At 42.7% G+C, this 12,327-nt stretch overlaps 1 protein-coding gene across 5 annotated transcripts in view; it reads right to left on the bottom strand.

Moving 5' to 3' along the window:
• The window catches only part of MAPKBP1 (mitogen-activated protein kinase binding protein 1), a 122,611-nt gene that overhangs the window by 54,400 nt on the left and 55,884 nt on the right, over positions 1-12,327 (bottom strand). For all 5 annotated transcript variants that reach the window (XM_080996345.1, XM_080996348.1, XM_080996346.1 and 2 more), the window contains exons 4-5: positions 1,666-1,728; positions 247-304 (exon numbers count right to left, since the gene is read on the bottom strand). In XM_080996345.1, coding sequence (XP_080852471.1) covers positions 247-304; positions 1,666-1,728 — 121 coding nt within the window. The remainder of the gene's footprint in view (positions 1-246; positions 305-1,665; positions 1,729-12,327) is intronic.

The raw sequence follows: 12,327 nt of genomic DNA, 5'->3' as shown, positions 1-12,327 counted from the left end.
CTGAAAGATTTAGAAAGCACCCATCCATGCTAGCTATTCCCCATGCCACCCTCACTCCCATCAGGCAACTCTTTAATGGAGCCAGGGCCCTCTTCTTCATTCTGGGAGGACAGGAAAATGCCTCACACAAATCCAGCCTTTTTAGTCTGTTGGGATAGTTGTGAGAAGGAGGCATTTGTATCTCTGGACCATGAGGCCTATCAGCTTCCTATGCGAGCATTCAGGCCATCAGTCGCCATCACTTACCTCTCCAGTAACCAGGTATTTTCCATCAGGAGAAAAAGCAAGGGCTGTAATAGTTTTTCTGTGTAAAGAGAGAAGAGATTATTGTGAAACAGTACTGACACTGGGTGAAGAGTTGATGAATTTTCAACTCCCACATAAACATGTAAGCGGGTTTGTGTGAATGAAAACATAGCCAAGACAATCTTTGCCAGGTGAGCTTAACAGTGTTAAGTAATTCCAAACGTTGCGCTCTGAATCAGTGAGATGCTGAAGAGATACGACATACTAGAACAAATTGTGGCTTTTAAAGCTTTTCATGCATTATGGTTTGGCTGCAGGTATGGGTGTGCAAAATAAACATGGAAGAATTCCTTATGCATCCATGTGAAGCCGATGGTCTCTCTCTCTCTCCTGGATACTTTGCCAACTAACTTTATTTGAGCCGTTAATCTGATAAGGAGCCATGCCCAGAGGAAAGAGGGGTTCTATCCAGAACAACAGCCTGGATAATTTCATAACACATTATGACAGAAACAGCAGCATAGCCTGGACACGTAAGAACATATTCTGTTAACGGGTTTTTTGGTGCTGTTCTTAACACCTATACCTTGAGGAACCTTGAACAATTTAAAACTATTGGCATCAGGTAAGAAGTCATTTAAACTTCTCTTTACTGTTTTGGGGGATAGGGAGTAGGTAGGTGTGGGGGACTCCCTGGTCCTGAATGGGGTAACTGTGCACCTGAAGGGCCAGGTGCGCAGTCATTTTGGACTCACAACTGTTTGTGGAGGCACAGGTCAATTCTGTATCCAGGGGAGCTGTCTACCAGCTCCATCTGTTACGCCGGCCAAGACCCTACCTGCCTGCGCACTGTCTCACCAGAGTGGCACATGTGCTGGTTATCTTCCTCTTGGACTACTGCAATGTGCTCTGCATGGGGCTGCCTTTGAAGGGGACTCAGAAACTACAACTAATCCAGAAGTGCTGGTGCTGCCCTTTAAAGCCCTAAACAGCTTTGGCTCTGTATACCTTAAGAAGTTTCTCCACCCCCTGCATTCAGCTCAGACACTGAGATCCAGCGCTGAGGGCCTTCTGGCGGTTCCCTCACTGTGAGAAGTGAAGTTACAGGGAAGCAGGCAGAGGGCCTTCTCTGCAGTCATGCCTACCCTGTAGAACGCCCTTCCATCAAATGTCAAGGAAATAAACAGTTACCTGACTTTTAAAAGACATCTGAAGCCCAGAGAAGTTTTTAATGTTTGAGGTTTTTTGTGTTTTATTACTTTGTTGGAAGTCAACCAGAGTGTCTGGGGCAACCCAGTCAGATAGGTAGCATATAAATAATAAAATTATTGATTATTATTTTTGTTGTTCAAGGGGCTCTTGCATTTTCCTTCCAAAAAAATGGACAAACCACCACTCAGAGTTCTAGGTTTCACTTACCTGGAACTATTCAGAATATGATATTGCTTATTTTTCCTGGGGTTGAACAGCACGACAACACACCTAGAAAATAAGAATTTTCAAAATTGAGAAAATGTACACAATAGCTTTGTGACTGCAGCTGCCCCCTCAGTCAATAAAATTCAATAAAAAGATATAGTAAACACAGGTACTGCCCCCCCAACAAAAATTCTGGGTACGTCCATGATTGCAAAGCCAGCCAGAGGATTACTTTTTAAGGGAAAGAAAGCAGATGTGAGATCCCCTAATATATTCTTCAATCACCAGTCGCACAGCAATTCCCAAAAGCTCTCAGAAAGCAAAGAAATGGGGACACCTCAGAATTCTCTGCCAAGGAATGTTCTAGATTAGCCACTGTGGCTGTACAAAGACACCAACAGAAACAGCAGCAGGTGCATGCATTCTAGGTCCTTTCTTCCAAGGAGGGCATACAGGGTTCCCTGCTGAAGCATTTGTTCAAGGGAGCCCCCACGGTGCAGTTTATTGGGGGCTTGTTGCTTTCCAATAGATGCAGATTTTTCTTAGCACCCACAAAGCATCCACCACATCAAAATGTTACACACACACCCTCTGATTCTCATGTTGTCTCTACTTATCCAATTTTCCACAGAAAAGGTGGCTTGTATCCAAAGGGGCACTAAGTCTGTCAGTGTGAAGATTTACTCTTGTGCAATGGGGCTCCCCTACCTCCCCACACCCACCTGCCAAATCTGTTCTGGGGATTTCACCAACCCTCCAGAGCAGATTTGGGAAGGGTGTGGGGTGCACACGTGGGAGTTCTGTTGTGCAAATGTTAATCCTTGTTGGAACAAGGACATTGGACACCGCCTAGCAAGTGTGGATCAAATGGGGAAATAATACGGGATGGCTTTTTTATGAGGACAACTCTGTGTGGCTGCATGTGCAGCCCCAAGACCACAATAAAATGTAGAAACCCCTGATTATTTTATACATTTCCTCCCAGTTTATTATGGTTGGTTGGTTGGTTGGTTGGTTGGTTGGTTAGTTGGTCCGTACCCCACCCGTTTTCCCATCAGGGACTCAAAACTGCTTACAGGTAAAATAAAACAGCTAGATAGAAAAAGAAAGAAAAATAATTAAATATCCATTTAACATGCTCTGAGGAAGGGCAGGAGTGGCTCTGTGACTGACACAAAGGCCAGCCAACCAGAATTGCACAAATTATGCTTCTGTCACAAAATTGGGGTGGGGGTGGGGGTAGTGGGGGTAGAGTTTCCTTTACACCCAGTGAGTATGGTTATGATATATTTGCTTGAAAGGAAGTGAATGTACTTCCATAATGGGTTCCCATCTGAAATAATGTATGCCTGTACACAACCTACTGTATAGTGTGTGTGTGTGTGTGTGTGTGTGTGTGTGTGAGAGAGAGAGAGAGAGAGAGAGAGAGAGAGAGAGAGAGAGAGAGGTGGGTGGGGTGGGGGGAGGGTGACAGTGAGGTTGAGGAAGATAAAGGTGGGATATGGGAGCTCCCCCAAATAACACAAAGCCAAAACATCAGCTCTGGAAAGAATGAAAGGAGGGGAAGGTTGTGTTTTCTCTTTAAGTTAAACATAGGAACGGAACGGTAAGGAATCAGACGTCAGAATCACAGTTACATGGGATGTGACTCATTCAATAATAGCAGCTCTTTGCACCTCTCCCCACCACACTTTCTCCTTCTCTCACTTTCTGCAAATCATGTGGTTTTCTAGGCTTTAGCCCTACTTTCTTATTTGCTCTCTCCCTTCCTAGGCCTGCTTCTCTGTCTTGGTTCAAGTCATCTCTCCCTATAAACCTCCTTCCCCCCAAGTTCTCCCTCAACAGCTTACTACTGCGGCCAAGTTTCTTCTCTCCCACTCTGCTGACACCTCTCTCTTTTTTCCTTGCTATGTTCCCAAGTGGGGCAAGCAGAAATATTATTGGTGAAGTTTCCCCCATTGCATTTTTGTCCTTGGAAATGCTTCACCTGTAGAACTTATCACTCGGCAGCTTTTAAAAATTATTGCTATATGTGTTCGGGCCCCAGAGTTTGTGGGTGCAGGGGCACCCATAATTCCTGGAATTAGCAAAATTTGGAATCAATCAAGGTTTGAGTAAAACTGTGCTCCACACTGCGGGGATAAGTTTAGGAATAACAAGCCAGCCGGGTTCAACATAGCTGGCTGGGGATAAGCCATTCAGAAACAAAGGCTGAAATGGCCAGTAATTAACCCACCAAGAGAAGCCATTCACAAGACAGAAGACTCTGCCAGGGACCATGGTGTAGCCAGGATTTATGTTGGGGGGCAGGCTTCGTGTTAGGGGGCAGAACGTCAGTTAGTTAAGTATTTTTATTGATTTACTTGATGGGGGGGCACCATGCCAGGGACAGAGGGGGAGGTTGCCAGGATTATAGTGGGCAATGATATAAGTAGAAAGGGAAGTCACATTTGGCAAGGGTTTGTGAGAAAAAGAAGCCATTCAGGCTGACTGCAGCAGGCTGGGGCAAAGAGACCCAGAGATGGCTGCCTGGCTGCCTTTGAATCCAATGCTGCGCTTCCGTAGGAAGCAAGCACCTCTTGAGATGTGAATGCTGGAAATCCCGGCTCCACCCGACTCAGGCTGTATTTATATGTAAATACAACCATTTATCATAAAGACAGCATGGCCTCCACTGTGTGTCTCATTCCAAAGGGAATGCAAACCCTGGTTAAGTGCCAAGACCCCTGGAATCACATACGCTCAGAGACTTGGGTGGCCCGTAACATCATGCATGATGTTGAGAGGGAGAACTTTTTATACCAGACCCCAGGGGCCACCCAGTGAAACTGATGGAAGGATCAGGACAGGCAAAAGGAAGTCCTTCCCACCTGGTCTCCAATTGGGCATGGTGAGAAATGGGCCCGTCTCAAATGCTTAGAAGCACGGACATGGCTGGCTCACCCATGAGGTGGACTGAGGCAGGGGTGGTGTCTCCATGTGTGCCCCACTTCCCCCACAATGGAGAAGTCAAGTGTCAGCGGCTTCCGTCAAGATCTCATGACAGCGCTGCGAAATCTCACAACAATCACATCACATGTGAAAGGCACTGCAAATATTGAGCTATACATAAAGTTTTCAAAAGGCATTAAATTGCCCCTGCTGACACTGAGCATTTCATTCACTGCAAGCATGCCACACATCACCCGCAGCTGGAGCCTAGGAACACTTGAAAAGGGATATGGGTTGATATCCAATACCCAAGGCTGCAGCTCATTTTCATAACTCTAAGCCAGGGGCAGCTTAGCATTCTGTGCAAATGAGGCCAGCACAACACAAGCATAGAACAATACCAAAGGATCATATGGTCTTCTGTTATTTTTTAAAGCATCTGTGTCTATTAATTAATCACAGATAATACAACTTCAGCACATGCACTGTGGATAAAGCTCTGTATTATTATTATTATTATTATTATTATTTCTTTATTATTTGCTGAATGTGTTGATCGCTTTATCTTGTCCAGGGCAACCCAAAGTGACTTACCACCAAACAGACAAACAAAAACCCCACATAGATACATTAAAACCAAGAGAGGGGAAGTACATTAAAAACATCCCACCACCACTTCTTAAAGGCCACAGATAGTTAAAGGCCAAAGTCCTGGTTACGGAGGAAAGTTTTTGCCTGGCCCCTGAAGATATGTAATGAGGGAACCAAAAAATGCACCTATTAGGATGGTCCTCCCTTGGAGGCTGATGGATCCAGTGGGCTTCCAGGTGGCCTGGGGGGATTTTTCAGCTGCTATGACTAATGCTCCTGTCGAAGCCCTGCATGGAGAAGGTCCCAGATTCAACCCCTAGTGTCTCCAGTTAAAAGGATGTCAGAAGGGGCTGAGAAAGTTCTTGTCTAAGACTTTGAGGAGGCATGGCCGTGGAGCAGACTGTACTGAGCTAGATGAACCAATAGCCTGACTTGTATGAGACAATTCTATATGAAGGGCCTACAGCCAATAAAGCAAACAGACAGAAATAAGTGTGATGACCCACACTTCATTAGCCTTAAAAATCCCCCAAATGTACACAATGACACGTATTTATCTAATAAAAACAGCATCTGCCATAATTTTCTGAAAAACCTCATAAAGAATTGAGATTCCTGCCCCGCCACCCCCCGCAATAAAGCAAAACTCTGCTCAGTTAAAATGCTGTGCTAAAATCTCTAATCACCAGCCTCCTTGTGGTGTGTGGACGTGCATTTCATACCTATATTCACCAGTTTTTCAACCACAGTCAAGCAAGGATTGAGCACGCAGATTCCCCCCCCCCCCCGCCAAATACCAAAGGGTATAATCAAAACTTGTAAAGGCAGGAGACAAGTTACCCAACTAAGGGGATTTAAGATGCTGCTTTAACAAGCTTGCAAAAAGTGGCTAGTCTTCTCACTAACCACGCTCCTCCTCCATACAGCTCTCATTTACTTTCTTGGTCCTGTCCAAAATTAACCAGTTGCAAAGGGCTTTCCCTTCAGAGCAACACAATGCAGCAGCAATGAAACCAGGGGCAGTTGCAGAGAAAAGGAGATAGCGACTACATCATGGAGCACATTTATCCACAGGACCACTTCAGATATAAGATATATATATAAGGAGTATGCAAAATGCAGATAGGTCACCATGTGCAACTAGGATTGCATCCATTTTGCTGCTTCTGTGTCTCAACAAAACAGGCACATATGAATCATCATGTGCTTTGCAGTTATGGTGGGTACACGGCCTTACAGGTTTTTCCTAACACATGGGAAGCAGCCCTCAAAGTGGTGAACATTCTACACCAGCCCCCCTCTGATGTTCCAATAGCAGCTCTGCTGCTGCATCTCTGCTTATGGCAGAACTACATATTACTCCTGTTGCAAGAAACAAACATTGGGACTGTGCCATTATTTGCAGCCAACACATCAGGTGGGAATTAAAATACGTACGGTTAAGCATCCATATCCATGCCTCTGGAAAACCTGACTGGTCAGGGACTCCCAAATAGCACATGCATAGGGTGTTGTAAGCATGCAAGTACGTGCACTACATTGTGCATCTGCTGTAGAACACGTCCATGTAGCCCCAACGTTTTCCGCAACAGCTTTTATTTGCTTTCCCTTAATGACAGCTTGCACAAAAACTTCAGCTCATCACTACAATAATTTTCAGCATCAAATCTGTAAGAAACCCCACAGGACTTTGTCAGGAGGCACCTGTCAAGCACAGCTTTGGGGTTTCATCTGCTGAAGATGCATATCTAAAACAGATGTGATGTTCCAACATTTGCTATGACCTCAATATGGAAAGCCAGAAAAATATTGGCGAGTATGTAATAATGCTGAAGACGCTTCTGAACCTATCAAAATATACACTGTTTCAGAGAACCAGATTGTCAAATCATTTCAAACCCAAAAGTTTTCTTAATTCCATAATACTCATTTTCTGCAGATTTTCCAGTGTTGAAAGAATCTATCTTCTGCTCCAGCTGAACCACCTCAGCAAAACAGGCATCTGGCCCTATATGCACTATATCAGAAGCTATTAAACTGTAGTGCATAAGCTCCATTCAGCAGGGTCCGTGAAAAAGCTGCAGAACAGTCAAGACTATCTGTACCTAGCCATGCACTTGATTTCTTATTATGACAGTTGAGACAGAGGCCATTTTTGCCCATAGCTAGATCATCAAATAGACTAATAATGTCCTGTCCTTATTATGACCCTGATGCCTTCTACAAATGTTTGCACTTTGATTTATAGGGGGAAAACACTTAGTTTGTCAAGTGGTCCACCAAGAAACCCCTAGCATTTTTCAAGCAGTCCACAGGAAAACATCTGAGAACTTAGGAGAAGTAGCAACACCAACAAAATAAAATAAAATAAATTCCTTCCAGTAGCACCTTAGAGACCAACTAAGTTTGTTATTGATATGAGCCTTTGTGCGCATGCACACGAACGCTCATACGAATAACAAACTTAGTTGGTCTCTAAGGTGCTATTTTTTTATTTTGTTTCAACTGCGGCAGACCAACATGGCTACCTACCTGTACCAACAAAATAGTGGAATTAACATGCACAAAGAAAAACAGGTGATACCTGAGAAGAGGACATAAATTTTGTAGCTTCATTACATTACCCAGATCATGAGATAAACCCACACCTATTAATCTCTGGAGCAGGAGGCAGGAATCTCACTGATAAAACACGCACTAGCTTATGAAAACATGTTTTAGCAATAACAATTTTCCCACAAGTGGCTTGTTTGTTTTTAAAACGGTCTTATGGTAGCATCTGTACCAAATACACACACAGGACCTCTAGCAATCGACCAACAGAAGTAAAGGCTGAGGCAACAAAATACAAGAATCAACACGAATTGTGTGTTTGGAAAGCTAGAAAGAAATTAAAGGCACTTATTGTGGACATTATGATGCCACATTGTAACTGATGATATTACAAGAGATATGAGATTGATGACTATGGATTTATTTTTTAATCTGTCCTGCATTCCAAAGTCTCGGAGGAGGCAACTATATTAAAATCCATTAGTAAAACACTAAAAAACACAAAGCATAGTTGTAAAAAACGCCTTAGAAAAACCCTGCTCATTCATATTCAAATGTTTTTCTTACTTATGAGATTCCTTATCACTATGGGTAAAAGGCTCCAAATCTTTTATCGGATCTCTGGAGAAGCAAGATGAAGAGGGAGAGAAACAAACAATGACTCTCAACAAGTCCTTGTTCAAATTTTCAGCATAGAGGCAGTTGCTGGCTGACAGTAAGAATGCATGCTCCCTCACTTGCACTCAAGGTGTGAGAAAAATTACAGTCCATGCAAACCCATCAGGTTCATGCTGTGGTTGCAAAGGGTAAATAACATTTATTTAGTAATATTTAGTATGTTACTCTAATTCAGTCTTGCAAATTAAGAGTAAATGAAAATGTGATAAATACTAGTGAAACAATGAGTGTGATCTATTGGAATGCCTGCAAAAGTCTTCCACGAAATAAATTCAGTTGCCATCTTCACAACACAAGGCAATGGTTCAGAACATCTCCCAGTGCAGAGTGAGGGCAAAGCAGTTGGGCAAAATTATCTAGATCCGTTTCAGCCAGGATTTATAAGCCCAGTTTTCACACAGAAACCATGGTATCCTTCTGAAGCGGCTGTTTGAGTTAAGGGTGGATGGCACCGCTTTATGGTGGTTCTGGTCCTACTTGGATGGATGTTATCAGAGGGTGATGCTTGGGGAGTGTTCTTTGGCCCCATGGAACTTTCAGTGTGGGGTTCCTCAGGTACAATTTTATCCACCATGCTGTTTAACATCTACATCAAACCACTGAGTGGAGTTATCTGGTGCAATATGCTGATGACTCACAGCTCTATTTCTACTTTACATCTGCAGGTGAGGCAGTGGATGTGCCAGACCATAGTCTTGCCTCAATAATGGACTGGATGAGAGCCAATAAATTGAAGCTTAATCCAGATAAGGATGTTAGTGGGTGGTTCCCTAGTCTAGATGGATGGGAGGTTAGCTGCTCTTGATGGGATTACACACCCTCTTAAGAAGCAGGTACTCCTGAATCCTTTGCTGTTGCTTGAGGCTCAGGTGACTTCCGTGGTGTAGAGTGCCTTCCATCAGCTTTGGTTGGTGGTTTGGCTGCACCCCTATCTGGGACAGGGATAGCCTAACTTCTGTTGTCTATGCTTTGTAACCTCTAGGCTAAATTATGCAATTTGTTCTATAACATCAGCTAGTAGCAGAGGATTCAGCAGCCAGGTTGCTCACTGGAGCAAGACAGTTTGAGCATATAATGCCAATTCTGGCCCAACTGCACTAGCTGCCAAATACTTTCTACACTACACATCATCTTAGCCAAAAGGACGAGAAGAGGGCCCAACTCAAAGTGCTGGTTTTGACAGTACCGAGGGCCTTCTGGCGGTTCCCTCGCTGTGAGAAGCCAAGTTACAGAGAACCAGGCAGAGGGCCTTCTCGGTGGTGGCACCCGCCCTGTGGAACACCCTCCCACCATATGTCAAAGAGAAAAACAACTACCAGACTTTTAGAAGACATCTGAAGGCAGCCCTGTTTAGGGAAGCTTTTAATGTTTAATAGACTATTGTATTTTAATATTCTGTTGGAAGCCGCCCAGAGTGGCTGGGGGAACCCAGCCAGATGGGTGGGGTAAAAATAAATTATTATTATTATTATTATTATTATTATTATTATTATTATTATTAAGACCACCTCTCCCCTTATGCCTTATGAACCAACTCGGACCCTGCAATCATAATCTGAGGCCCTTCTTCGTGTGGTGTGCCTTCTCCACAAGCAGTCTGGAGGGTGACAATACAAGAATGGGCTTATTCTGTGGTGGCTCCCCACCTGGGGAATGTTCTTCCCAGGGAGGGTTTACCTGGTGCCTTCATTACATTTGGTGCCAGGCAGAAACGTTCCTCTTCTCCTTTGAGTAACTGGTGCCTTTGTCTAATTCAACAATCTAAGGCCTTTTAAACTTTTGTGTTTTTATACTGTAAACCACCCTATGATCCTCGGATGAAGGGTAGCATAAAAAATGAAGGTATGCATTTTTAAGAGAACCTCTCCCAGCAAAGAGGGCATTTTACACCCTGAATTTACTTGGGAGAATTTGGCACAGCCTCAGTTCTCAGCATTAACAACACCACTTGCCTAAAAACAACCAGCATAACTCTTCTTTGTTCAAGTATCAAATAGACAGATCCACAACTCATCCCAAAGTCATTGCATAAACAGAAATGGTTCCATGTTTTCTTTCTTTCTTTCTTTCTTTCTTTCTTTCTTTCTTTCTTTCTTTCTTTTAAAAGATGAACTGCTTAGGCTAAGAAGAAACAGCCATCTCATCAATAATAGCTTATCACAAGAAAGCAGCACACAATAGCTATCAAGACAGGCAATACATTAAATGATTTAACTCTCTAGGCTTTTATTCAATTAATTAACCCACACGGGAAATCGTACAGAGCAAGTAAACTGTGCAGTACGGAGCGTGTGCCCTGCCTGCTTTTTCATCCCTTTCAGCCTACAGTAAGCACTTACACACATACACAGTCACTCTGAGAAGTATATCTATCACCTGTAGCAGATAAAATAAGAGTATGGTAAGCCCACAACTTACATGCATTTAACTTGTGTGCATTCAGCTTTACAGGCTTGGCAAATATATATATATATACATATACTTAAAAAGGTGGGTGGAAAGGGGGCAGGCATCTGGGGGAAAAAGACTTTAGCAATTCTACTCACCATTGCACCCAAAGTGTTTTGACTATGCTTTAGGCATGATCCCTGGAACATAGACCCCCATGCAGGTTTGTGGGGTTACTCTAATTCTCCCACTATGATTGGTTTGGTGCTTTGCTTTCTTTTGACCCCCTGCCCTGTCTAAACACTGGAACTGGTTATTCAAAAATGTGCTGCCATTGCAGGAAACAAGAGCCGTTACTTTCATATGTGGTGGTCATGTCTCTCAGCATAAAAATATTGGAAAATGTTTACAAAATGAATATCTTAAATATAACAGTACGAACATGGCGCTGGATCCATTATTTCTGTTGCTAAACTTCACATATTGAATTAACCCCCTATATGATTGTGGCAGAAAGAATGATATATAGTCAAACTTGGAGAACCCAGAAGCTACCTTTGTGCAGTGACTGAATTAATAAGCTCTGGGAATTAGCTCTAATGCCAAGTTACATATTATTTATGATATGGGGAAAACAGGGTATGTGGAGAATAAATTTGTAGAAATACGGTCTCACTTTATAATATATTGACAGATAAATATGCTCTAAACAAACAAACTGTTTCTAACACCAAGAATCATATCAGCTGTTTACAAAAAGAAGCACTAAGACAATCCAATGAGAAGTCCAAAATATGACAAAGCTATGAAAATAGCTTTATTGAACACCAGTATAATTTACAATTTATCCACTTATATTCTTCTGTATAGTAATGTTCATAATGACAGATGTACCATACTTCTTACTGGTTGGTTTGTTTTCTAATGTAATCAATGCATTCAGACATATTATGAAATTCTTGACAATTTTAATTTTTTTAATTAAGATTAAAGAGAGAGAGAGACCACTGAAATCTGCTCCTATAAAGTGGGGAAGGCTGCCTTCTGACTAAGACAAGGGCCACAAAACCAAGAACCAAAAATCCTGCTCTGCCAGAATGGGAAAGGGAGATCACAAATGCAGGTCTATCAGCACTGTACAAAGTAAATTTCATTCTAAACTATTAGAGCAGATTCCTTCACATACAGATATATTCACACAAAATCCTTGGAAGACGTCTGTATGTGTGCCTGCATTGGATTTGAAATGTGGGAAATTCCACATTGAACGTGCCCCTGAAATGATGCAAATCAGTCTTCCACTTTTTTCCTGCTAGTGCACTGACATATTGCCTACATTTCTGAAAACACCCTGTTTAACACACATACCTACTGCAAACATGTAAACCTTTAAATATTAGCAACCACATCAAAGTCACCCAGAAGAAAAAGAAAATGACAATTTTTTTCATCACAGGCCAGTCCCAGTTTCTAAGAAGTGTGTGTGTGTGTGTGTGTGTATGCCTAAAAGGTTCCTGGGAG

This window comes from Podarcis pityusensis (genome assembly GCF_964106645.2).
Source record: "Podarcis pityusensis genome assembly, chromosome: 1".
Taxonomy (NCBI): Eukaryota; Metazoa; Chordata; class Lepidosauria; order Squamata; family Lacertidae; genus Podarcis; species Podarcis pityusensis.
Note: the sequence above shows the minus strand (reverse complement) of the source record. Positions and strands in the feature narration are given on the sequence as shown.